At 68.3% G+C, this 25,658-nt stretch overlaps 1 protein-coding gene across 13 annotated transcripts; it reads left to right on the forward strand.

Moving 5' to 3' along the window:
• Positions 1 to 1,516: 1,516 nt before the first annotated feature.
• On the forward strand, positions 1,517 to 24,887 carry SLCO4A1 (solute carrier organic anion transporter family member 4A1). 13 transcript variants are annotated; one of them, XM_072801673.1, is made up of 13 exons: positions 1,517 to 4,452; positions 4,616 to 4,692; positions 13,660 to 14,527; positions 15,470 to 15,560; positions 16,137 to 16,258; positions 16,626 to 16,737; positions 19,284 to 19,438; positions 20,750 to 20,945; positions 21,380 to 21,545; positions 21,638 to 21,810; positions 22,010 to 22,074; positions 22,337 to 22,485; positions 23,819 to 24,887. In XM_072801673.1, the coding sequence occupies exons 3-13, from the start codon at positions 13,726 to 13,728 to the stop codon at positions 23,981 to 23,983; spliced, it is 2,196 nt and encodes a 731-aa protein (XP_072657774.1). In that variant the 5' UTR covers positions 1,517 to 4,452; positions 4,616 to 4,692; positions 13,660 to 13,725; the 3' UTR covers positions 23,984 to 24,887. The 13 variants fall into 13 exon arrangements, 12 of the variants coding, with proteins under 12 accessions (XP_072657774.1, XP_072657773.1, XP_072657770.1 ...); XM_072801672.1 differs by having other exon boundaries at positions 1,517 to 2,055; positions 2,596 to 4,692; XM_072801668.1 differs by lacking the exons at positions 1,517 to 4,452; positions 4,616 to 4,692 and adding exons at positions 7,560 to 7,678; positions 9,055 to 9,139.
• The last annotated feature ends 771 nt before the right edge of the window (positions 24,888 to 25,658 follow it).

Raw genomic sequence — 25,658 nt, forward strand, 5'->3', positions numbered from 1 at the left:
CCCTTCAAATCCCCTCTGGGTCTCCGTGTTCCTGGGGTTTGACAGAACGTCCAGGCCTCCCTCAGCAGAGCCCCGCGTTCCTGCCCCGGGAAGGGGAAGGTGCTCGCAGGCCGCTGGCCGCAGGCCCCCGAATCTCGAAGCTCGGAGGCTTTGGGCAGGGTCCCACCACGAAGCGGGCTCGGGGGCTGTGGCTCACCTTCCCTGAGAACCGGCCCGAGCCCCCCAGCCCCTGGGGCCGGCATGTCCCGGGTCAGGGCAGGAGGACACAGGCTGTCAGGGTCCTGGTGGCCACGAGGGCTCCAGGGAAGGAAGCGGGGGGACCAGAGGGCTCTGCCCTGACTTGCCCCGGGGTCCTCCCGGGAGCCTCTGCCCACAGCCGGGGTGCTTGGGGAGGGCCAGCTGGTCCCCCTGCCCCCGGGGAAGCACTCGGGGCCCTGCCTGACTCGGCCCGGCCAGCTCCACACTCCGTGGTCCTGTCCCCCCGCAGAGCTCGGCCGCTCCTCCGTGTGGCCCAGCCCCCCACCCGCCTGTCCTCGGCGGCGACCCCCGGGTTCCCGCGGACAGCTGCGGGCTCCCCCCTGCACCTGCCCGCTCTGCCCTCCCGGCCAGCCCGGGGCTCCCCGAGGGCACCTGCCTGCCAGCAGCCGCAGCACTTGCCGAGGACCGCTGGCGCCACGAGGTCAGAGCCCCTGGAGGTCAGCTTCTCGGTTGCAAATTTGTCCGTCATGTTCCAGGAGGGCAGGGGACCTCGCAGCTTGGTCCGGGGAAGGGGGCTCTCAGGCCCCCGCGCTCTTCGGTGGGATGGAGCAGTGTCGTCCAGGACGGAGGAGGAACAGGTCATGGGTGGGGGAGGACGGTGGTCCGAGGGCTCAGCCAGACCCACGTGCCCCAGACTCAGTGAACAGAACCACCTGCCCGGAAGCAGTTCTGGGACCGCGATGAGGCTGTTCCAAGCACAGGGGGCCCCTGGGGCTGGCACCAGGCTGTGGATGCCAGGACACCTCCCAGGGCAGGGGAAACTGAGGCAGAACCTTGGGATCATGTCTCACCAGCGTGCCTCTGCTCTTTCTCACCCCCTCGCTCACAGCCTGGGGTGTCAGACAATGGGTGTCCAGAGTGCTGGAAGGTTCTCCAGGGAGCATGCAACCTGATGCCAGGGATGCCAGGGCAAGGCCTATGTCTACAAAGACCTACAGAGCTCAGAGGTCCGGCTTCTAGGGTGGGGAGAGAGACATGGTCCTTGAGGACTTCCTGGAGGAGGCGGGATGGACGTTTTCAGGAAGCAGAACACTGCGGGTATAAGGCACAGGGCAGGACAACCCTCGGGGTGTTTGTGGCACAGGAGGGTCCCAGCTGGAGCGGAGGGGGCAGGAGCTGGAGCCAGCGGGAGGCAGGGCGGGCGGCAGGGAGGCCTGGGCAGGGAGTCGAGCGCCAGGCAGGGGTGTGAGCTCCTGCCCCAGGCCGGCGGGAGACACACAGGACAGGGACACTGGACGAGGGAGGGCCGGGGCCAGAAGGGCACGGGGACAGACCCCCAGCTGCCTGCAGAGGTGGGGCCCTGCCTCCCTGCGTCCTGTGTCTTTCCCTCCCGAGGGTCCTTTGCTCCTTCCTGCTGATTGTCACGAGGAGGCACCGCATGAGTGGCTTAGGGCAGAGGTGCCGAGGGCAGGCCCGGGTGGCAGCTCCCGCCCACTCCGTGTGCCGCGGATCCAGTCAAATGAGACACGAGGAAATGCCCGAGCAGGCCTACGAATAATTGTTGATAATTTGAATGTTTGCTTTTAACGCTTGCAACACAAGCCCCCAGTGCAAGCTCATCTCGCCAGTCGAGGCAATTACAGGATTTACGAGTGACGCGCGTTCCCTGGGTGGGCACGAGAGCCGCCGGGAAGGCCTGCCTGTCTCCGGCCTCGGCAGGGCCCCGCACACATACCTGTGAGGCCACCAACAATTCACCTCCCATGAGGTCATTCTGGAAGGGGAGAGCTCTGCCAAGTGGACCTTCTGACCCCACCTCCAGGACAGACCAGCGGGGCCGGCCCTGGGCAGGCCCAGGTGAGTCCGGGTGCCCTCCAGCTGGCAAACACATTTGTCTCTTTATCAAAGCAGATGCAGAAGGACCACACACGTGGATCCCGATGAACGTCAAATGATCCCTCTAGGGAACTGCTGGGCAGCCAGGCCCTGGGGTGGACGAGGGCTGGGCTCTGCGGGCACCGGGGGGGCTGGCCCCTCTCTTCCGGAAGCTCCGGAGGCACCCGTGCCAGAGCCGCCAGCGCAGAGGGGCCTGGCCCCACTCTCTTGGGTCTGCCTTTCCTGGAACTTTGGGTGCCCCACGTGTCCTCAGATGAGTCCTCAGAGCTCAGGGCTGCGTGGCCGGGTGGCAGAGGCCGGGCTTCATCTTTGTCCACCCAGAACCCAGTCTCTGTGACCAGCATCTCTGAGCAGTGACCCGTTAGTTGGCGGCTTCTACAAAGAACACGGTGCCTCTTCCGTCCGCCCGTGGAGTACCCGGGGCGCTTCCAGGTTGGCCACTAACTTGTCCCAAGACCTGGAACAGGTTTCTCTTTCTCTTCACTTGGCTTCTGATCCTAGGAGGAGAGGTGCTCCCCGCGCCGTGAGATGTGCATAAAGGCAGCAGACATCCGGCGGAGAGCGGGGTGGGTGAGCAGAAGCCTGCACACTTCAGGGCTTTGGGATGCCTCCCAAGATGAGATCAGAGAAGAATGATTGACCATAAACACGTACCTGGCCTGTTCGGAGTCTCCTGGAGCTGCCCTGACACGCCGCAGTGCGTCCCCCACAGGACCACAATGCAGCCGGGACTTGGATTCTCTCTTTTCCTTTTAATTATTTCCTCTCCAGACAAAACCCCGCCAGGATAGACGTTATTGAGTTCAGAATGTTCCAGGGCACTTTATCAGGCTGCTCCCGTTCTCAGAGGCTGCTGTGCTCCGGGGGTGACCTCTAGCCGGCCTCCTCCCTGCCTCTCCTAATCCCTCCACCGCAGGACCAAGGGCAGGGTGGCCTGAGGACAGCAGGCCACAGCCCGGCCCACGGCGCTACCGCCAGGAGTCCGGCTGGCACCATCATTCCCGGGGCCCCCGCCCCCAGGCCCCACCCCGTCCGGTCCCGGCTGGGGTCTCGGGCACACAGGTGCTCCCTGGGGTCTCCCGAGGTGCAGCGGAGACACCCGGGTGAGCTTTTGAGAACGGAAGGCCTGCGTTTTGCATTAATATGCCTGAAATGCTTGCTCCTGATTTACCTTTCAAATTGTGCCTCTGAATGAGTCCCGTGGGAGGATCCCCGAGGGGGAGCCCTGCGGTCCCACGTGACGCTCAGTTTGGTGGGGCCGAGCCCTGAGCCGAGGGTCCTCGGGGGCCAGCGCTTCCCTGAGGTGAGAGGGCGCTGCCGCCCGGGCGACGGGTGGAGTCAGCGCCCAAGGAACCTGCCAACAGCCTGAGTCGCTGCAGGAGCCGGTTCTGTCCTCCCTCCTCCTCCCACCTGCCCCTCGGGTCCAGGAGAGGTCTCCTCAGGGACAGCCCATCCCCAGCCCGTGTGACCTGGGGAGCAGCTGGACGGCGCTTTCCGACGCTAACCACACAGTACATCCAGCGCGGCTGCTGGCAGTTGAAAGGCCTGCACGCTTCACCATCGGAGCTCCGGGCAGCGCCGCAAACGCCTCCCTGGCGGGGAGCTCACCACCTACCCAGGGCATCTCGTCAGCTGCCCGGGGAATGCTCCCAGCGGGCTCGGCTCCCCCGGAGGCCAGGGCTGCAGAGCCGTGGGCTCACCGCGGGGAATCTTCGCGGGGCGCCCCCCCAGCCTCCTCCTCCAGGCAGGCCAGGGAGGCCCTCCTGCTAGTTCCTCCTACTCGGACAGAACTTCTGCCCCTGGGAATGCGCGTGGTTGTCTCCTCCCTTCCTCAGCGCTGCCCGGAGTGGCGGCCGATCCGCCAGGAGCAGCCAGACTGTGCCCCGTTTCCAGGTGTGGACGGATGCGTGGAGGCAAGGACGAAACCGGGGGCCGCGGGGGGCAGAAGCCAAGCCCCTGAAGGCAGAGCGTTTCATAAATAACCGTTCAGACGTGCATGTGTCCCCGAGCCCAGCACCGCCGCTGCCGGCCCCGCAGGAAGAGGGCAGCCCCCACCCCCTCTGCGGTCCGCGGCCTCGCTCTGTACGGCCGCCCTCACCGGCCGGGGTCAGGCCGTCCTCGCTAACCCCGCGCGCGGACTTCAGGCTTTAACCACACACACAGTTGACTTTTGTGGACTTTTTCTTTCTTTATTTTGAGAGCGAGCGAGCACGCATGAGTAGAGCAGGCTGGAGGGGCAGAGAGAGGGAACAGGAACCCTAAGCAGGGGCCCCGACTCCGGGCTCCGTCTTGTGACCCTGAGATGATAATCTTGAGCCGAAATCAAGAGTCAGTGGCTTAACTGACTGAACCACCCAGGTGACCCGACTTCTCTTTAAGTTAATTCACTTTGTGGAAACTAAAAGGAAAAATTGTGGGGGGTCCAGGTGATGCACTGTTACTGTATTAACTCAGCAACCCCTGTGAGCTCCTGTCTGCGGCCCTGCCCCATGCCCTGCTTCATCCCACCTTCTGGTTTCAGGGACACTGAGGAAGTGTCATCACCCCGGTTCACAGATGAGCTAACCAGACCCGGAGAGATGAGGCAATGCGGTGGAGGTTCGTGGGAGAGCGCCATGGGATTCCTACGGGACGCGCTCAGGCCGTGTGCTGGGTGCTGGGTGCTGGGTGCTGGGTGGGGGCGTCGCTCTCGCCGGTGCCTACGGTTTGGCTACGGTGCCTGGTGCCTATGGTGCTGGTGCCCACGGCAGGAAGAGGATCAGCCCAGCGAGAAGGCTGCGGGGGGGGGGGGGGGGGGGCGGGTAGGGACCGGATTCCCCGCGCCAGGGTGAGCCCTCCCCGCGGCAGCCCCCAGCCCCCGGGGCCCCCCCCACCGGCCCCTGGCGGCCTTTCCGAAGGGCTGGGCGGGAGCTCACTTCCTCTCGGGCCCCTGCGCACCCGGGGGCCCTCACACCCGGCAGCTTCACTTCTGAGTCAGAGACCCAGTCGCCAGGGGGCCTGAGGACACCGCCGCGCAGATGGCGGCTTCTGGCTGCAGCTCGGGGCGCCGCGGAGGGACCCGCCACCCGCGGGCGCGCGAGCCGGGGTCCCCTCAGCGCCCCCGCGCGCCCCCGCCGCGCCCCCACGCGCCCCCCGCGCCCCCCACGTGCTCCCACGCGCCACCCCCCGCGCCCACCAGCGCCCTTCCGCGCCCCCACGTGCGCCCGTGTGCGCCCCCGCCCCTCCCCGCGCGCCCCCCCCGCGCCCCCCCGCCCCTCCCCGCGCGCCCCCCCCGCCCCTCCCCGCGCGCCCCCGCCGCGCCCCCCACGTGCTCCCACGCGCCACCCCCCGCGCCCACCAGCGCCCTTCCGCGCCCCCACGTGCGCCCGTGTGCGCCCCCGCCCCTCCCCGCGCGCCACCCCCGCGCCCCCCGCCCCTCCCCGCCCCTCCCCGCCCCTCCCCGCGCGCCCCCGCCGCGCGCTCCGCAGCTGTCAGCTCAGGGGGCGGGCCCGGGGCGCGGGGGCGGGGCCGAGCCGGCGCGGCGCCCCCATTGGCCGGGAGGGCGGGGCCGGCGGGGCCGGGGCCGGGCGGGGGCGAGGGGATGAATGGAGCGGGAGCGGGGGCCGGCGGCCTCCAGAGCGCGGAGCGCGGCGCGGCGGCCGGGTGTCGGGACGGTGAGTGGCCGGGGGCGCGGGGCCGGCCCCCCTGACGTCAGGAGCGCGGCAGGTGCAGGCGGACGCCAGGCTGGGCGGCGGCGCGAGGGGGCGCCGGCGGGGCCGGGCACGGGCAGGGGCACGAGCGGTGCGCCCCGCGGCCGGCTGCCCCGGGAAACGCGAGGCGAGTGCGCGCCGCCGCCGGCTGCCCCGGCGGGAGGCCTCGGAGGAGGCGGGAGGGAGGCAGGGAGGGAGGCAGGGAGGGCGCGGCAGGTGCCGGGGCGCACGCAGGCGCAGGCCCGCGGGTCGGGGCAGGACGGACGCGCCTCCCCGGGGCGCAGAGAGGCGCCGGGCCTCCACCTGCGGCTGCGGCTGCGGCTGCGGCTGCGGCGGGGCCCGGGAAGGGACGCCAAGCGCACAAGTTTCTCGGGCGTCTGGGCTTTGTCGGCGCCAGCTGCGCCGCAGGCACCTCGGGGGCGGGGGCGGGGGCGGGGGGGCTGCGCCGGCGGGTCCCCAGCCCCGGCCACGCGGGCGGCACCGTCCCTGCGGCAGCGCGGGCACCGGCTCGGTGCGGCGGCCGGAGCGGGCGAGGGAGGACGGGAACCCGGATGCGCACCGGGGCCTGCGCGGCCTTCCTCGGAGGACGGGAGCCGGCGGCGGCCGGAGCGGGGCAGGGGCAGGGGCAGGGGCAGGGGCAGGGGCAGGCCCGCGGGCAGGGGCGGGCGGCGCGCACGCGCTCGCTGGTGGGCGTGGGCGGCTGAGCCGGCGGCGGCGCTGCCCGGGAGGCGCGGGGGAGCCTCGGTACTTTTCCAGCCGGAGGGACCAGCTCAGCTCCGCGTGGCCCGCCGCCCCTCCCGCTGCCTGCTGCCCCGGTGCCTTCCGTCGCACCGGAACCGGCTGCCGGGCGCCCGGGCTGGGACCCCGCGCCCAGCACAGACCGCGCTGGCGGGTGCAGCCGGGGAGAGGAAGCCTCTGGTTTCCGCAGGTCTGCGTGTGACCCCGGGGCCAGCGCGCTGGCGCGGGAGGAGCTGCTGGAGCACCCAGAAGGCGCTCAGGGCTCCAACAGCGTCCCAGGAGGCCTGGCAACGCGGCGGCAGGTGGCTGCTATCACTCCCATTTTACAGTTGAGCAAACTTGCCCACGGGCTCCCAGCCTGTCCGCGGTGGGGAGGTCGCGGTCCAGCTTCGGGGGACTCCAGACATCTTGCAGCTCTGTCCTCGGCGGGAGGACACAACCCCGGGAGCCAGGCGTGGCACAGGGCCCCAACAGGTGGGCCCCAACAGGTGGGCCCAGAGCCCTTGGCAGGGGGAGCCAAGGCCCGCGGGAGGCAGGGAGGCGGCCTCTCAGGGAGCGCCCACACAGCCGGCTCTCCCAGGTGCCCCGCAGGAGGAGGACAGGAGGGAAGGTCTGCTTTCCTGCTGGGCAGGGCTGGCGGCCACTACCCGGGAAATTTTTATGGGGCTACTTCCCTCCTGGGTGGCTCTGACCTAATCTGCCCTGGGTGTGGCCCCTCACCTCAACCAGGTCCCTGGGCAGGTCCCAACCAAGTCCCTCCCACCACCGTGGTCAGGTGGCTGCGTGCCGGGAGGTTAGGGGCGATGGCCTAGGGGATGGAGGTCTTGGGGCGGCGCTCCTGTCCTTGTCAGAGCCCCGGATTCTGGCTGACCCCGCGCAGAGCCTGGCTCCCTGGGCTCCGGTGGACCCTTGCCTTGATAAGCCACGGCTGCGGCTCCAGGTCTGGGTCTCTGTCTGGCTTCCAGACGATCTAGAAGTCTCCATGAATGTTGATCCATTTCCAGGTCAGCGCTGCTGAGCCGGTGTCGGTTCACAGCCCTGCGGACTCGTGCTTACCGTGGCGGTTTTGGTGCTCAGGGCCTCCCCGTGGGTCGTGGGCAGGTAGCGGAACAGAGCCTGGTATCGCGGTCAGAAGGGATGGGCAGCTGGCCCCGCAGGTACCTGGGGGACTCGCCCCGCCATACTTCTGCTTTCTCCGGTGCGGACGGAGGCCGCAGAAATAGTCCCTCCTGGGCCACGTGGCCTCCTGTTCTCAGGCGTGGCAAAGAGCCCATTGTCTGCTTTTGGAAGGGGATAGACAATAATCCTCAGAACCTCTCAGCTGCTTTTGTTCGGGGACATTGAGCTGCTTGTCTGGCCCCGGCGTGCTGCTGGTGTGTGGGAGCCCGCTTCGGGGCAGGACCCAGTGTCCCCCGTGGCAGGTAACGGTCAGGCCTGTCAGAACCCCGCCCTGTGAGCCCGAAGGAAGCGCCAGCTCCAGTCTCTGGTGACCAGAGCTCTTGTGTGTGGGTGGACACTGGGTCCTGTGAGCAGGGGAAGGAACCGGCCTGTGGGGCCCCGGGTCACCTCCCCTGCTTGGCTGGCCAGGGGGACCCTTTCTGCTGCAGGCCCTTAGCTGCTCACCGTGTGGCCAGGCGAGGCCCACTGAGGACCAAGCCCGGGGTCCAGAGAGTCACAGGCTCCTGGGCTGCAGGGCTTCTAAGGCGTCCTCTGCACCCAGTGGGACCGCCCTTCGTCAGTGGTGTTTTCTCCAGGAAGCTTTGGGGGAACCTGAGATGTTGTTCCTTGGCCCAATGCCTTTTAGGGTTTGGGACAGGCAGGCTGAGTGGCACCCCATTCCCACCGCAGGCTTCCATGCGGCCCGTGCATTTTGTCACGGTGATCTACGTCTCAGCAGCTCTGGGCCTGGTGTGTGGATCCACGGGCCGAAGAGGCCACCTGGACGGGGCTGAGCCCAGTGCCCCGGCACCTCCAGACCCTTCGAGGGCCCTTCTGCGGGTCTTCATTCCCGTGAGCCCCAAGTGCCCAGAGGCCGGGGGCCTTCACCTCGGGGCTCGCTCTCTCCTCCCCACAATGTCACACTTCTGTTGAAGTGGAGACACAGACAAAGAGAGGCTCACCACCTGCCCGGGGCGGGAACGCCCGCCAGGCTGCAAGACAGCCTCTCTCCGTCCCCTCCGTGGATCAAACCTCACGGGTTGGGAAGACGAATAAACTTGTACCGGCCTCTCTGGCTCAGCCTGCCCTCCCACACGTCTGCCTGCTGTGGACACAAGGTGGGGAGCAGGGAGTCCATGCAGGGCACCCCCAAAGGGACAGGTCCTCCGGCTGTCTCTGACAGTCCTTCATTTTTGGCCTCTGTGCAGAGTGGCTGGCTCCCTCCCCCCTCACCTGGGCATGGTCATCACGTATGCAAATTTGGGCGGGCCGGGCACTGCTGTGGCCACCCCGTCCTGCCGCCCAGGGTCTGCTCTATAAATAGCTTTGAGTCTCGTCTTCCACAAGTGAATGCTCTCTCCGCTCTCTCCGGCAGAGGAAGAAACATCAGGACGGACGTAGGAGGCGAGAGAAGAGAGCTGCCTGAAGGACTTCCACGGGTCACGGGGGCGAGGACCGGGGTGAGAGGGAGGGCGAGGCAGGGCGACAGGAAGGGCCCAGGGTGAAGACCCACGGCCAGGAGCCAGGCAGGGGCGGCCACACAGGGTGGCACGTGTCACAGTGGCATGGCTGTGGCTGTCAACCTCAGAGCCACCAGGTGCAGGGAGAAGGGAGCGTAGAGGAAGAGAAATGAAACCTGTACATGTCCCCAGCGAGCGGGGTCCAGGTTGGAGCTGCGAGAACCCCGGCCCCTAACTTGGAAGGGCGCCAGTCGCCCCACGCCGGCCTCCCTGCGGCCATGGGCTGGGCCCGAGCCGGCCTGTCCCCAGGAGCCTGGCAGAGGAGGACCGGGGCTCGGCGCTAGGCTGACGGCACGGCTCTGGGTGAGCCGTGGCCCTGCCGCCTGCTGCATTGGCAGGCAGCCTCCACGCGTGCACTGAGCTGCGCCCAGGACCCTGCGCCAGCACGTAAGGAATAAGCGAGCCGAGGGGGGCTCGCGAGGACTGACCCCGTCGCAGCCCGGTGTTGACGCCAGGGCCCAGGGGAGGGCCACCCACGGGGCCGCTGGCTCCTCACGCTGCAGTTGGTGGGGCGTGGGGGGGGGGGACAAGCCACTGGGACCTGGATTTCTTGCAGCCTCGTGGCTCAGACTGTGAGAGGTGCGGCTGACGGCTGGGCCAGTAGGGGACCCGAGGTGTCCTCCTGAGTGAGCTGCACGAGGGCGCACACACGCACGCACGCGCGCACACACACCCTTGCCCCTCCCACGGCAGCCCCAGGTGCAGAGCTCCTGGCTCAAGGCCCCACGGCCCACATTATCCTGGCTGCTAATCCTGGGCACCTAATCCCGAGGGGTTCCTCTCCCCGCGGCAACAGGCGTGGGCCCCAGCTGTGGTGGGGAGGCTCCGAGGACCAAGGACAAGCCTGGAGGCTGGGATAAGGGCTCCCCGGGAAGCAGCAGCAGGAGGAGGACGATCCGTCCACTTCTCTCGGGTCCGGAGAGCCATCCAGGGCCTCCCCAGCACAGCTCGCGGCCCCAGCTGTTCCCCGACGAGGCGCAGGCAGCAGCGCAGCGGGGAGGGGCAGCCCGGCCTTGAGCAGGTGCCCCGGGGGCTGCTCCCATCCTGGGGGCTTCCTCCTGTGTGGCACTGTCTGGGGCTCGCCTGGCTGGCATCCCCCGGGAGCCCTGTCCCCCATCCGCGGGCAGCCCCGCCTCCTGACCCTGGGATCTCGGGGGCTCACCGAGCGCGTGCTGAGGGCTCGGCCACTACCGGGCCCACGGGACAGAGGTTGGTGCCGGCGGCGCCTTGAGCCCCCCAGGGCCTCTGCAGCCAGGCCCGCCCTGTGCACCGCGCCTCTGCCATCTGCGCCGCTCTGCTCTGCGGGTGGGGACAGCTGGCTCCTACCAGTCGTCCCCAGGTGCAGGGGCTGTGGCTCCTCCCGGAGAGGACAGGGTCCTGGAGGGCCCCGCGCCCCACAGCCCCTCACGCCTCCCACGCAGCCGGTGTTGGTGCAGAACTACCCGCCGATCAGTCAGGATGCTCGGAGAACCAGTCGGTACGGGGTACGCGTCCGTCCGTCTGTGTTGTTGACGTATGTATGTGTTCTCCGTATAAGCTTACCTAGAGACAGATACACACGTACGAAGATTTCTTATGAGAAACTTGGCCCGTGCAGTTATGGAGCTCGGCGAGTCCCCAGATGCGCAGCCAACCAGCAGGGGAGTCAGGAGAGGTAAAGGTGTGGCCGGCAGGGCGGCCTCCAGAGCCAGGCATGACGACCGGTCAGAGGTAGCCACGCAGGACAAGTTCAGGGAAGGGCCGGCCCTTTTGGGCTATTCAGTCCTTCAACTGATCAGACGAGGCCCACCGGCACTGAGTCTACCCATTAGAATACTGATTTGTCCTAGAAACACCGCTGCAGACACACCTGGCACCTCATGGCCCCCCAAAGTGACAGGTGGAGTCCTCCATCACGCTGCTCTTGGCCCCGAGGTAGTCGCTCTGGGCCTGGCTGTGGGCAGGGGGCTGCAGGGAGGAGGGGAGTCACCAGGAGTGAGATGCCCTGGGGGTCTTAGGTGAGGCTGCCCGTGGACCCCACCTGGAGCCCCCGGGGGGTGGGGGGCGGCCTCTCCTGCCCCTCGGCTGCCCGTTGGCCTGCCTCCGCTGTCCCAATGCTCGGGTCCTCTGCCATCCGCTGCGTTGCCCCAGCTCTGCGGTCAGGCCTCACGGCAGCTGGAAGGCAGACACTCATTTTGTCCAGACCCAAGCCCAGCGGACAGAGGGAGGCTCCTGGGTACAGCCCGCAGGCTCCAGGAGGAAGAGTTCCCAGCCCGGCTGCAGGACCTGGTCCCCAGAGGGCCAAGTCCCCCACGTGCTGTGTGCCGCAGGGTCCTCCAGCCCCCCCACCTGCCCCCCGGCTTGCCGCGGGGCCCCGGGACACAAACAAGGGGCAGCGGCCCCAGAGCCACGGCCCGGCCTTAATGTGGGTCAGCAACACTCCCTGGGCCCCGGCAGGGAGGGCAGCCGTGACGTCCCCGTCCCCTGGCTGACTGCTCGGGTGTCAGTGCTGCCCACGTCGGAGGCAGATCCTGGAAGGAAACTGCCCGTGAGTGAGCCGGGGCACAGCCCGACTCCAGCAGCATTGCCCAGGGGAGCTGATGGCCCAGGCACCAGGCCAGCAGCTCGGTGCCCGTTGGGCCTGTGCCTCACTGTGTGCACGGTGGGCTCGGCCACTCCGGCCACACTGCGGTCGTGCCGGGTTGCGGGCTCTCCTGCGGGACGGGTCCCGCGGCCTTTGTGGTGAGACAGCAGCGTGTGCTTGGAATTCAGACCAAGCGTCGGCACGACCACCCGTGCATCGACGTCCAGCGCAGCGTCTGGCACATCACACGCATATTGGTGCCCAGGTCGAGCCGGGCCAGATCCGGGTGCAAACTCAGAAACATCCTTGGGAAGTTCCATGAGACTCAGGACCATCCTAGTGGCTGGAGACGCCCGGTGTCGCGGATCCTAGGCTCACGGGGCCCCGGCCGCCGGCCTGTGGGTGGAGGGGACGGTTCCAGGCGCCGGGAGGGCCAGCCTCCCCGTTTCTGATCCAGAGCCTCTGTACGGGCGAGAGCCTTCCAGACGGCACAGGCAAACTGGGGCAGAACTGGGGCAGGGATAGGAAAAGTTTGCAGGGGCTCAGTCACGGCGTGCTGATCTGCCTGGGCGATGAGGCGGGGCGGGAGCGCGTGTGCCCAGGCTCCAGGTGGGAGCCCCCGGAGGAGGCCGCCCGGCCGCCTGAAGGCTCTGAGTGCTGCCACTCGATTCTCCTGTGCCTGTGGAGGCCACCAGTGCATCATCTGGCTGACACCCCAGACTGGATTCCCAATTTGCTAATTTAAATGATGTGATGTGTATGATTTGGCTTGAGCTTGACGTGCTCGTGTCCAAGATCCACAGCTGTTCAGGTAAAACTTGGCCACGGACTTGGAGCTGCTCGTTGCTGTTCTCTTGCGGCTTTTCTTTTTTTAAGGTTTTGTTTATTTATTCATGAGAGACCCAGAGAGAGAGACGGAGACACAGGCACAGGGAGAAGCAGGCTCCCTGCAGGGAGCCCGATGTGGGACTCGATCCCGGGACCCCGGGGCCACACCCTGAGCTGAAGGCAGATGCTCCACCGCTGGGCCCCCCAGGCATCCCCCTCTTGTGGCTTTTGATTTCCAAGGGGAGAACTTGTTGTTGTGGCCGTCCCTAGCTGTCCTGCTGCCTCCTGAGCCCTGCGAGGACCCGGTCCCCATCCCTGCCCCTGCGTGTCCTGCCAAGCGGGGCCCAGACAGTGTGGAGGGCGCAGGCGTCTGAGGGTGGCCGGGGTGTTGGTCACTTACCGGGAATGCCAGCCCCTGAAGGCTCCCAAGGGCCCGATGCGGAACGTCCATCCCCCCCGTGCTGCCCTTTCTCACGGCAGGTGGGGTCCTGGGAGCCTGGAGATGCGGGGTTAGCTGACCCACTGGGGTCGGGGGGAATGAGGGCCCAGGTGGAGCATGGGAACAGGGTGGGCTGGGGTTGAGTGGACAGAGGGAGCGCTGGGGCCTCTTCTCACTAGCTCGGCCACCTGCCACCCGCCGCGTCCCGTTGGGACATTCTGAAAACCGCCGCAGGGCAAGCCGGGTGGGCGCTGGTGACCCTCGAGTGGGGGCGCGCCCTGCCTCTACTGCCCCCACCATTGCACGTGCCCGCCGTGAGCTTCCTGCGGAGCTGAGGCTGCACGGGGTGGAGGCCGCGTCCACGCTTGGAGCTCCCTCCAGGGCCCGAGAGCACAGCTCAGGCCGGCCGAGCAGAGGCCGCGGGGCCGGGGGGCCGGGCGATCCAGGGCCCCGCAGGGCCCCCACATGGCCTTGTTCGGGTGCGCGGGTCTGGCGTGGACCCCAGCAGACCGGGGAGCGGGCCACAGGGCCATCGCGGCCCCACGGGACCAGGCACGGGGGCGTCGGGGCGCAGATGTCAGTGCGTTCGACGGCCCGGGTCGGCCTTCTAACCCGAAGCTCTCCTCACAGAACAGGCCCGCCCCTGGAGTTGTGCTCGGCGGGTTCCGAAGCCGCCCCCCGCGCCCCTGGACGGAGATGCCGCAGCGCTGCACAGGGGACAAGGCCGCGGTCTCCCTGCCGCCCCTGGTCTTCCGGAGCCCACCCTCGGCCGCGGTCACGGATGCCCCGGGCAGGCGGGTGTCCCCCGGCTCGGCCCTGAGCCCGGGCGCCCCGGGGTCCGCGGCCCTCAGCCCCCTGGACCCGTGCAGCCAGCCGCTGTGCCGGCCGCAGGCGGAGAAGCGCGCCCGGGCGGCCCCCGACATGCACTACGTGGCGGCCGGGCCGCAGGGCGCGGCGTGTGGCTGGCGGGCCTTCGCGCCCGGGTGCCTGCAGGCCTTCAACACGCCGCGGGGCTTCCTGCTGTTCCTGTGCGCCGCCGCCTTCCTGCAGGGCATGACGGTGAACGGCTTCATCAACACCGTCATCACGTCCATCGAGCGCCGCTACGACCTGCACAGCTACCAGAGCGGCCTCATCGCCAGCTCCTACGACGTGGCCGCCTGCCTGTGCCTCACCTTCGTCAGCTACTTCGGCGGCAACGGACACAAGCCGCGCTGGCTGGGCTGGGGCGTGCTGGTCATGGGCGCCGGCTCGCTGGTGTTCGCCCTGCCCCACTTCACCGCAGGCGCCTACGACGTGCAGGCGGCCGACGGCGTCGGGACATGCGGGGCCAACCGCAGCGTGGCGTGCGTGGACGGCGCCTCGGGCCTGTCGGGCTACCGGCTGGTCTTCATGCTGGGCCAGTTCCTGCACGGCGTGGGCGCCACGCCGCTCTACACGCTGGGTGTCACCTACCTGGACGAGAACGTCAAGTCCAGCTACTCTCCTGTCTACATCGGTGAGCGGGGCGGTGGGCACAGGGCGGGGCGGGCGCGGGGACCCTCACGTGCGTCTGCCCATGGCCGGCCGCGTGTGTGGCCACTCGTGGGGTAGCCGGTGAGCACTGGCCTTCGGGCCACCTGGGGCGGCTGGTGCCCGGGTCAGCTGGGCCCTCCCCGCGGCCCTGGCCCTAGGGCTTCCCGGAAGCCTCCCGCTCCCACTGAGACACCCACGGGCGTGGGCGGCGACATGTCTGGGTTTCAACCTGGTGCCCCCCAGCCCCACGTCCCTCCTGCCCGGCCAGGTGTCCCCAGGGGTGACACCGGCCGGCGCTCCGGGCCCGGCTGCACCTGCCAGCCGCCTGCAGCCCCCGCGTTTCCGCCTCGGGCCTGGTCCCTGTAAGTCCCGGCGGTGCTGACCCAGGGTCGCTCCGGGAGGGGCTGGGGGTGATGCTCTGCGGAGGCGTCCAATCCCGTCATCCCGTCATCCCGCCAGGCGACGCCCTCAGGAGCTCAGCTCTCTTGAAGGAGAGAGAGTCCCCACGCCGACTACAGTTGGCTTTGATGGAAAAAACATGAAATCACTTTAGAAAGTTAATGGAGGGGGGGCGGGGGAGGAGGGGGGCGCCTGGGTGCTCGGGCCGTTGAGTGTCCGACCCTTGCCCTCAGCTCAGGTCCCGATTTCAGGGGCCTGTGTTCAAGGCCCGCGTTGGGCTCCACCCTGGGCGTGGCACCTACTTTAACAAATAAAATCAATAAAAAATAAAAAACAATAAGGAGTTGACAGCGGCCGGATCCGGGAGGCAGCGGACGCTGCACAGATGAAAACCCCGGTCCAAAGGGCCCGTGCGCCGGGGCAGAGGGCGCGGGTGCCGAGGGGCTCCCTGGGGTGGGCCGTGGGGCTCCCGGCGTCAGCGGCTGGCGAGCCCCGGGGCCCCTCAGCAGCACCCCTTCCCCCGCAGCCACCTTCTACACGGCGGCCATCCTCGGGCCCGCCGCCGGCTACCTCATCGGGGGCGCCCTGCTGAACGTTTACACGGACGTCGGCAGCCGGTGAGTGTGCAGGGCCGCCGGCCCCTCGGGGACCACGTGTGCTCAGGGACGACGCTGGCTGCTCCGGGGCCCGGGGCCTGGGGGTGCGGGGATCCAGGGAGGGGTCCCTGATCGCTGCGGGGGGACGGGCACCAGCTGGGCGTCCTCAGTTCAACCCAGTTCCCGCGGACTCCCCGGAGCCAGCGCAGACCCCGCAGGCTAAGGCCCAGCCCTAGGAGGCCCCCCTTCAGACGGCAGCCTTAGGCGCGGGGCCCCCGCTTCGGTCCAGCTGCACATCCGTGGCGCCCGCGACCTTGGGCGTGAGAAGCCTCCAGAACGGCTCACGGAACCCGGGAAGGCGCTTTGCGCGCCAGATTACCAGTTCGCTAAACAGATTAGGAGGCAGGAGCCGCCAGATGGACGGGCCGCCGAGGGCGGGGGGTGGGGGGGGGCGCGGGCATCCGCGCTGTGCAGCCGCCCGCCCAGAAGCCCCAACGCCCCGGTAAGGTTCCCACGGAGCAGCGTGCGGAAGGATGCCCGGCGTGGGCGCCTGGACACGCGTGGACGGGATGCTGACCGCAGGCCCCTCTCCCACAGGACGGAGCTGACCACCGAGAGCCCGCTGTGGGTCGGCGCCTGGTGGGTGGGCTTCCTGGGCGCGGGGGCAGCTGCCTTCCTCACAGCCATCCCCATCCTCGGCTACCCTCGCCAGCTGCCAGGTGGGTGCGTCAGCCCCTCCCTGGGGCTGCTGGGGACCCCGGGACAGTCGGGGGCCTTCACCTCCTGGGCGGGGCCTGCAGGGCCTGTGCTGCCCACCCCGGGCACCCTCCGCCCCTGCGGCACCTCCCCCTACGGGCTCAGAGCGGGGCCCATGGCAGCCTGAGCATCTGGCCCCTCTGAGCCCCTCCTCCCCCCGGTCCCAGCGTGTGTCCCTGGCTCTCTCCAGCTGGTCGCCGCTCACCGTGCTGCATCCCCACCACACCTGGCCCCGCGCCCTCCATCCCAGGACCGGCCCAGACCTGGGGGCGGGCAGGGTCCTGAAGCACAGCCCTTGGTCCCCGCTCTCACCAACACGTGTCCTTCCAGGCTCCCAACGCTACGTGGTCATGAGAGTGTCTGAAACACACCAGCTGAAGGACAGCGGTCCCACGGCCGTCAGCAACCCCGACTTCGGGAAAACCATCAGAGACCTGCCTCTGTAAGGACCTCACGGGGGGTGGTGTGGGCCTCTTGCCCGTGTCTATGTGTCCTGAAGACCCTTACGGGGGGTCCCATGCACGCTGGATCTCGACCCCAACCCAGGAGAGTCCATGTGACCCCTCCAGGCTGCAGGGTGAGCGCACAGCCCCTCAACCTCCCTCATGACCCAGTGCAGGGCAGGTATCGGCCCCAAAACTCGACCTAAGAGACCAAGGAGCAGCAGCCAGAGGCCTCTGGTCCCGATGGAGGGCCCGGGCCCCAGCTCCTCACTCCCCCCTGTCCTCTGACCGGGTCATCAAGTGCCACCTGCCTGTGCCCTGGGGGCTCCAGGCTCATCATGCCCTCTCTCTGTCTCGAGGCTCTGAGGACCCTGGGGGAGCGGGACTGACCCCAGCCCTCTGCCCTGCACCGGCCCCTCTCCAGGGCTCCCCTGATCCTCCCTGTGTGTGACTGGCCTGGCTTTGTGGTCTTCACACGCCATCGGGACGAAAGGCCCCTGGCCTGCTCTGCTCTCGGAGCTCCTGGGGGCCCAGCACCCTCTCCACGGACCAGGCATTCCAGGGAGGTGGTCGCAGGGATGGGGAGGGAGGCCCCTGGACAGGCGCCCACCTGAGTCCTCGGCCTCGCTGAGCTGCTACCTGCCCCTCCAGCCCTCTGGGACCCGAGCCCGGGAATGGTCGTGTCTGATGGACCTCGTGGGGCGGGGGGCCGGTGGTGGCTGGAATGAGTCCCCGTGCCTGCCTTCGCCGGGGGGAGGGAGAAGGGCCTCCAGGGAGGCCCCTGTGCTGCCCGCCGTCCACTGCTTTGCTTCTGCTGTCATGCTACGGGCGGAGGGTGGGTGGCCCCCTGCTTCCACGTCCCGTGAGACCTCTCAGGAGCTGCCCCCAAGGCAGGCCGGGCTGGCCCGGGGCCTCACTGGCCGGGGTGCAGGAACCTCTGTCTGGGGGCAGCTCACCCAGTCTCCCGACACCGCGGTGGAGCCCCCGGTGGAGCAGGCCCTCGGGTTCCCTGCACACAGCACCAGCGACCCAGCCTGTGGGCAGCCCCGGGGCTCCCTCCTGGCCGCCGGCCCGAGTGTCCCGGCGCAAAGGCTAGGTAGGGCTGCACCGCACGTCCCTTCTTTCCAAAATCCAATTGCTCGCCGGCCTGTGCCTCCAAAGGAAGAGCATTTGAGGCTCAAGGTGTTTGCAGCCGCCGTGACAGGGCCGCGAGATGTGGCCGGTGCTCTCTGGGCTGGCGTGGGGACGGCCGGCGGTGCTCATGGACGCTGGGTCTCCGGGGGGGCCAGGGGGGCTCCGAGGACAGGCCTGGGCACCTGCTCCGGTTGTAGAGCAGCTCCGAGCTGTACACTCGGGACTGAAAGCACAGGAGGCCGGGTCGGAGCCGCCCAACGGCCGCCGGGCCGTGGCCACATACGTCCAGGACCTGCTTTTCCTTAGGCGCCAGAGAGCAAGGGTCTGTCCCGCCGTGACCTGGGGCTCCCGGCCACATCGCCCCCGAGGCCGGGGGCCAGCAGACACCTCCGTGCTCTAGTCCAGGCACCTGCTGTCCGGTGGCTAGAGGGCTGGGGACGGCTCGGGGAGTCGGGATGCGCAGGCGCTAGAGCTCCCGGGCGGGGTGACCGGCTGCCCCACAAAGACGCAGCGTCTTTACTCCTGGACCCCCCACCCTTGGCTGCGATCTTTGTGTGTTTTCCACTCTGGGCTCCGCTTCCTTCACCAGCCCCCTGAGGACAGTGTGTTCTGTGCCCCTCGTGACATTTAAGGGGCAGGTGGGGTCACATGTGTGATCACAGGCTCTAGCCCTGCTCGGCCTGAACCCCTAACGGGATCCTGGGTTCCATTCAGCTGGAGCGAGTGGCCCCCAAAGAACTTGGGCTCATCCTGAGGGCAGGCAAGGTGGGGCCGGGGCTGGTGACCGGCCAGGCTCAGTGGGGACACGGAGGACGGCAGCCAGGGCCCATGTCCGACCCTCACAGTGAGGCCGGAGGCCAAGGGTCCCCCGGGCTGTGCAGGGTCGCACTCCCGGTCCTCCCAGGACCTCCCCGGGGACCCCAGCAGCAGCCCCCCAAGTACGCAGCAGAGCAACTGGGGAGCCAGCCATGCCTACCCGAGGCTCCTTGGAGGCCCCTCTGTGTCCCCTCAAGGGCTGGCTGAGAAGGGACCCCCTGCGTCATCCCCCGTCCGCAGGGCCTGGCCAGTCCTGGACTTGGGGACAGCCACCTCCCGGGCCCCCGGCCCCTGGCTCGGGCCGTCTGCCCGTCCTCACAGCTGACCCCGTGGTGACCGAACAGTGCACGGTCGTTTAGGGTGTCCCCGCGCTGGAGGGGGTGGCCCTGGGAGGGCTCCTCCCTGCGTTTCTGGCTTTCTTCCCCGGAGCCCAGCCTCACGCCCTGTCCTCACGTCCGTGGGACAGATGCGGGGTGACCACAGCGGAACGGGGGCTGTGCACCCAGGAGTGGGGGCCGTGGCCTCGGGGACGGGGCTTCCGCTCAGCCCGGCGCGCCCCCCTGAGCCTCCGTCTCTCTCTGGCCTCCGCGTGCAGCTCCATCTGGCTCCTCCTGAGGAACCCCACCTTCATCCTGCTGTGCCTGGCCGGAGCCACCGAGGCCACGCTCATCGCCGGCATGTCTACCTTCGGCCCCAAGTTCCTGGAGGCCCAGTTCAGCCTGAGCGCCTCGGAGGCTGCCACCTTGTTTGGTGAGAAAACTCTCTGGATGGGGCGGGGGGGTCCTCTGACCTTTCGTTCGTTCTCAGATGACTGAGGGGTCCTCAGAGCATCCTTCAGCAGTCCCAAGGGCTCCCGGCCGTATGGTCCTGCGGGGGGCTCGGGAGTGGGTGCGGGGCCGCCTGACGTGGCCACAGGGACGCGATGGCCCCTCCCCGGAGCTGGGGACACTGGCCACGGGCTGGCCGGCTCTCGGCCGACGCCTCCTGGTGGGAGGGTGGGGCGGGCTCGGCTCACGTGTGCTGCCCGCGCACCGACAGGCCTGGCTGTCCTCACCCCTGGCCTGTTGCAGGAAGGGCTGGGGCCCCCCAGCTCCGGACCCTCGGGCTCGGCCATGCCCGTGAGCCAGGTGTCTGGGGTCCCAGGATTCCATGGGACCGTGAGGTGGGCGTCCCCGGCCTGTGCCTGGGGCGGGCTGGCCCTCGGGAATGAGGGGCCCTCCTGAGACCCCCCCACCACCGTCCAGGGCAGCCGCGGCCTTGCTGAGCACCCGCCGGGCAGAGGGGCCGATGCCAGGCACTGGTCCGGCCCCACGGGGGTGGATCCTGGCTGGAAGGGGCGACGCCACGTGTGGAAGGTGGGCGCATCTGGGCAGCACGAGGGCCACGCAGCTGCACCCCAGCCCTCAGGGCTCTGTTCCCGGCACGGGGCTTCGGCGTTTGATTCGGGACCCCGTTCCCTGTTACCTGACACCCCAGACACCCCTCCTCACCTGCCTCTCGGCTGACCTCACACGCCCAGGTTTCCATCTACAGCTGCCTCCCCTTCCCCGGGCGGCCCCCTCTCCTGTGCCAACAGCCCCCCAAGTACGGTTGCATCCTCCAAGGTCCCCCATGTTCACCCCAGGGGTGTAAGAGGTCCACGCCAGAGCTGGCCTGGGTCATTGCTGGAGAGACAGGCCCACCGAGCCCCCACTGCCACCCGCCCCCCGCCCAGGGATGGCCTGGGAGCCCCGGGCCAACGAATCCCTCCATGTGAAATGGCACTGGTCCCCGCTTTCCCCAAACGTGGCTCACAGTTGGAGTCAGGTGTCCTGGGGGCCCCCCCAGCAGGCAGGCCGGGGCCTTGACTTCTCCTCCAGTCCCGCCCGGCCCCTGCGTCCCCTGGACTGAGCCCCCGCCCCCACTGTCCAGCGCCTGACAACGCAGGTCAGAGCCAAGCGCTGCCACATGGACAGGTGGGCGGCTCCGGGCCTCAGTGTCCCCACCTGTAAAGACCCAGTGGGCACCGGCCCCCCTCCTGCGGCCCCCGGGGACCTCGCCGAGCACCTCCCTCTCCTGCAGGGTACCTGGTGGTGCCAGCGGGCGGTGGCGGAACATTTCTGGGCGGCTTCTTCGTGAACAAGTTCAAGCTCCGCGGCGCGGGCATCATCAAGCTGTGTCTGCTGTGCACCCTGACCAGCCTGCTGGCCTTCTTCGTCTTCTTCATCCACTGCCCCAACGTGCCCATGGCGGGGGTGACGGCCAGCCACAGCGGCAGGTGAGGGTCGGGCGGTGCCGGCGTCGAGGGGAGACCCCGGCCCCCCTGTCGGGGCACCAGTGGCCCCGGGGGACGGGGAAGGTGGGAGCAGGAGCCACGGTCTGGGGTTTTCCATTTGAGTGGACAAGAGAGGAAAGCGTGTGTCTGTGCTCGCAGACGTGTGCACGCACGCATAAGCCGTGCGGGGGTGCAGCCGAGCCCCGGGGGGCTGGCGCCGTGGCGGAGGGTTGGCCCTGGCACGCCTGTCGTGTCGGTGTTGGGAGCCCCGTGCACACGTTGCCTGTGCAATAACCGAGGGGAAGCGCGTGTTGCAGCCGCGGTGGGGGAGCAGGACGGGGTGTGGTGCGCCGGGCGCGAGGCTCCAGCGACCGCGTGGAGCAGATGAGGCTGGGGGCCGAGCCCGAGCTCCCCCCACCGCCTTGTCTCCCCCGCAGCCTCCTGCCCGACGGCCACCTGGACCTGACGGCCCCCTGCAACGCCGACTGCGCCTGCCGGCCCGAGCACTACAGCCCCGTGTGCGGCTCCGACGGCCTCACCTACTACTCGCCCTGCCATGCGGGGTGCCCCGGGGCGGCCGTGCCCAGCCCGGGCGGCCAGAAGGTGAGTGGCCGCCGCCCACGTGCCGTCCGCCGCGCCCCGGGAGGGCCCCTGTCCCTTCCTCCTGTAATCAGCGCTGTTGTTGCGCTCCTCAGGTGTACCGAGACTGTAGCTGTGTCCCTCAGAATTTTTCCTCTGGTTTTGGCCATGCTACTGCAGGGAAATGCACCTCAACTTGTCAAAGAAAGCCCCTCCTTCTGGTTTTCATATTCGTTGTAATTATCTTTACATTCCTCAGCAGCATTCCTGCGCTGACGGCAACGTTACGGTAAGCCCCGGGCCTGGGTTTCGCTCTGGTCCAGAACCTTTCCTTGCAGCCCGCCGCGTGGAGCTCTGCAGATCCTGCAGGGTACGTGCTTGCCCCCGGGGAGGCGGCCACGCGGCCCGGCGGCGCTCCTCGGCTGCCGGCGTGGGGGTGTGACTTGGCCACCCTCCCCGGGCGCTGATGCCACCGCCTTCCGTTTCAGGTGCGTCCGCGACCGGCAGAGATCCTTCGCACTGGGCATCCAGTGGATCGTGGTTAGAACTCTAGGTACTGTGGCGTGTGTAGACTCACGCAGCCGCCCAGCAGGGCTCGCAGCGGGTGGGCCTCCCCCGCCCCCAACCCCGGGGCTTCGGAGAAGGACATCATCCCCTCACAGTCCACTAGAGGGACCCGTGCCCGCGTCTTCGCCCTGAAGGTGGCTTTTCCTCGTTAGCACAAAGGGGAGGCCAGGCCGCGCGGCCCCACGCAGCCGCCCGGCCTGCCCCCCGCCCCCCGCCCTCGCGGGTGCTGACGCAGCCTCTCTCTGCAGGGGGCATCCCGGGGCCCATCGCCTTCGGCTGGGTCATTGACAGGGCGTGCCTGCTGTGGCAGGACCAGTGCGGCCAGCAGGGCTCCTGCTTCGTGTACCAGAACGCGGCCATGAGCCGGTACATGCTCGTCTCCGGGCTGGCGTACAAGGTGAGGCGGCATCATCACCCTGCAGCTTGCGGGCGGCCTGGGGCTCCGGTCAGCGGAGGCTTCGCAGGAATGGTACCCAGGTCCCCTCCTGCGCGCAGACGCTGGCGGGCCCGTCCCCCCCCCCCCCGGGCCAGGCGGCTCGCTGGACCCACGCGTGAGCAACGCCGTCTCCTGGCCTCACGGTGCCCAGGGCGCCGCACGCCCGTCACCCAGCCCTGTCACGATGAACTTCCGGGGGCGCCCGAGGCTCGCGCTGCGTGGGGGGCAGCACAGCATTTATATCCTGGGTTTTGCGTGATGGCGGGAAAGGGCACAGCGAGATCCCAGGGCCGGCCTGCGACAGGGTGTTGATGACCTGCTTTGGCTGGAGGCGGGCTCGGGCTCCACGTCCTGCCCCACGTTGTTCTTGAGCCCCTCCCCCGGCCCCACGGAGGACCCCCCGCCCCCTTGGATTAGCAGAAAAGTAGCCCCGGGTGAGGAGGGCTTGGTGTGGCTCCCGCGTGGTGGTGGGTCGGGCTCCTCGCCTCTTGCTCCTGTGTCCTCCAGTCCCTCAGGCCAGTAGCCGGGCGCCCGCCCACATAATAACCCCCTGGGCGGCGGCGCGCCGATGGGATCGCTGCTAAAGGCAGGGTTAGTTTTAGCAGGAGGAGCAGACAGGCTCCAAACGCGTCCCATCCGGTCATTGTCCCAAAGTGGACACTGGCTTCAGGCCCCCCGGGGAGGGGGGATGCTCCAAGGAGCACGGTGGGGGTTCCTGCTAAAACCCGGCACTTACACGGTCAAGTACACGCGTGAACGCAGAGGCCAGCATCCGTGCCCACTCCTCCTCGAGGCTGCGAGGGACCCGGCGGGAGCCCCGCGTCGCAGGGTCAGCCCCAGGCCGCTCCCCAGCCGCGCGGTGGCCTGGGTCCTCGCCCCCTCGCCTCCCCCGCGTCTCTGCCTCCGCGGCACGTGGCCGCCTCCCTGGCTGCTCTGTAAAGGCGCGCTCTGCTCGCTCCTGCCCGGACACCCGGCACCACAGGCGGGGCCACCCAAGGTCCAGGGCGATTTCATCCCAAGATCCTTAACTGAGTGACACCTGCAAACGCCTATTTCCAGCTGCAGGTTCTGGGGGTCAGGGCTGGGACGGCTCTTCCGGGGGGACGCTGTGCAGCCGGGACAAGCCCTCCCCCCCATCTGGGGCCTATCTTCACCCACATGTGGTTTTCATTCCCTCTGTGATAGTGTTGGTGTCCGCGCGAGGGGTATCCCGGAGAGACGGGTGTTCTCCCCGGAGCAGGGGGTCCCCGGGACCCGGGGCCGGGCGGGCAGCGAGCTCTTCCTCTCTTCGCAGGTGCTGGGCTTCCTGTTCTTCACCATCGCCTGCCTCCTGTACAAGCCTCCCTCGGAGTCTCCCGACGGCCTGGGCGCCTCTCTGCCCAGCCAGTCCTCGGCCTCCGACAACGCCATGGACCTCCCGGATGCCCCCTCGGCCCTCCAGCCCCACAGTGACGTCTGACGGGGCGCTTCCCGAGGACACCGATTTCTCCCCAGAAGGGCTGACCCCTCGCCGGTTGATGCCACAGTGCTGAGGACCCTCCGGGAATCTCCCACTGGATGCTGAGGGGTCTGCGCTGGTGGTGGACGCACGTGAGTCTCAAAGGCGCCCAGGAGAGAGAACGCGAGGCGCATCCACAGTGGGCACAGCTCCCTCGTGGTCCCCGGGGACCGGGCTGATGGTCTCTCCTGAGGAAGAACGAGGCCCAGCGGCCCCTCCCTTCCCGGTCCTCGCCCGGTGGACGGACGGACATAACCGCACAGCACTGAATTTTCCCGGGGGCTCCGGAACCCTGGACACGTTAACAGCCGTGCTTTCAAAACAACCTATGCAACCGTACCGCGCTGTTAGCTCTAGAAAGTGCAAAGCCCCCTGCAGGCCGAGGCCGAGCTCTCCAGGAGCCTGCGGGCCTGCACACCAGGAGCCCCAACGGTCGAACCACTGGCTGAGAAGTACAAAGCCCGGCCCCCCGCAGCCTCGGGTGTGGTTCACCGCATCCTGGGGGCAGCCTGGCCCCTTCCGGGGGTTCTCCTGCAAAGCGGAGCAGCTGCGAGGCCGTCCCCGGGGTCTTGGTCCCGCTGGAGCCGCCTGCCTGGGGTGTTCAGACCTGCTGTCCCCTCCTGTCCTCGGAGCTGCTGCAGGACGGGAGCCACTTGCATATGTAGATATTTATGAACCAATATTTTGCATCACCTTATTTATAGAATCTGTTTTATACCTGAGAGTGCGGTGGGCAGAGTGGCACAGTCAGCAGGCACCTGCGAATTCTGCTGGGAGGACGTCGGGACTTCCGTGGGACGTTGGTTCCCAGGTGTCCTCAGTTAAAATTACGTGTATATAAATATATTTTAATATTTAAAACGTATCTCTGTGTGATGAGTTTTGTCTCCACGAGTTTGCAGTCTGGTGGCTTTATACATCCTTCCTGTGGGGTTTTGTGAGTTTGTGTCTCAAAGCCGGTGGCGAGCTGCCTCCCCGATGAGCACTTTCTGGACAGTGACCCACCTGGCGGGCATCTCCCGTCCCCCACTGTGACCAGAGCATCCCCTCCCTCCGAAGTCCAGCCCCCGGGAGGCGGGCCGGGGTCCTCCATCCAGGGCCCCCCTTCCTGCCACTTTCCTGAATGACCTACAAGCTCAGGGTGGAGACGGGGGCGGCGGACACAGTAGGTAGTCCAGCAGTGCGTGCACGGGACGTGGGACAACAGGGACACCCGGCGCTCCCCGGACGTCCGAGGCAGGTGGAACAGCGAGCACTGGGGACGATGGCCTGGCCGCATCCTCCTGGCGCCCAGACGTGGCCACCATCGTGCTCAGCTTCTTAGAAGAAGCAACGGTGGAAGGGAGACAAGACTGCCAGCTGGGGTTCTGAGCACCCTGGCCCCGAGTCCCTGCGACGGCACAGGCAGGGGCCCCGTCACCCCAAGCCGTTGGGACACCCAGGGCAGGTGCCCCTCATTGTTCATCCTGCAGGCGTGGGGCACCTCTGCCCCTTGTCCTCTGGGGACCCTCTGTGAAGGCCGAGGACTGAGACCACAAGGTCCCTCCTCTGCTGGAATTCGGGCCCCAGGCACCAGCTCTGGCCGCGACTCCGGAGCTCAGCACCCGGGCTGCAGCCCCTACCCGCTGGGCGCCGG

The sequence above is a fragment of the Canis lupus genome, chromosome 26 (assembly GCF_048164855.1).
Source record: "Canis lupus baileyi chromosome 26, mCanLup2.hap1, whole genome shotgun sequence".
NCBI lineage: Eukaryota > Metazoa > Chordata > Mammalia > Carnivora > Canidae > Canis > Canis lupus.

Bases quoted from the DNA above. Each gene is read 5' to 3' on its own strand.
- SLCO4A1 (XM_072801666.1), top strand. From the start codon at position 8,816: ATGCAGGGCACCCCCAAAGGGACAGGTCCTCCGGCTGTCTCTGACAGT. The intron at 19,439-20,749 runs GTGAGAAAACTC...CCTCTCCTGCAG, and splicing joins GGAGGCTGCCACCTTGTTTG to GGTACCTGGTGGTGCCAGCG. The intron at 22,075-22,336 runs GTACTGTGGCGT...CTCTCTCTGCAG, and splicing joins GATCGTGGTTAGAACTCTAG to GGGGCATCCCGGGGCCCATC.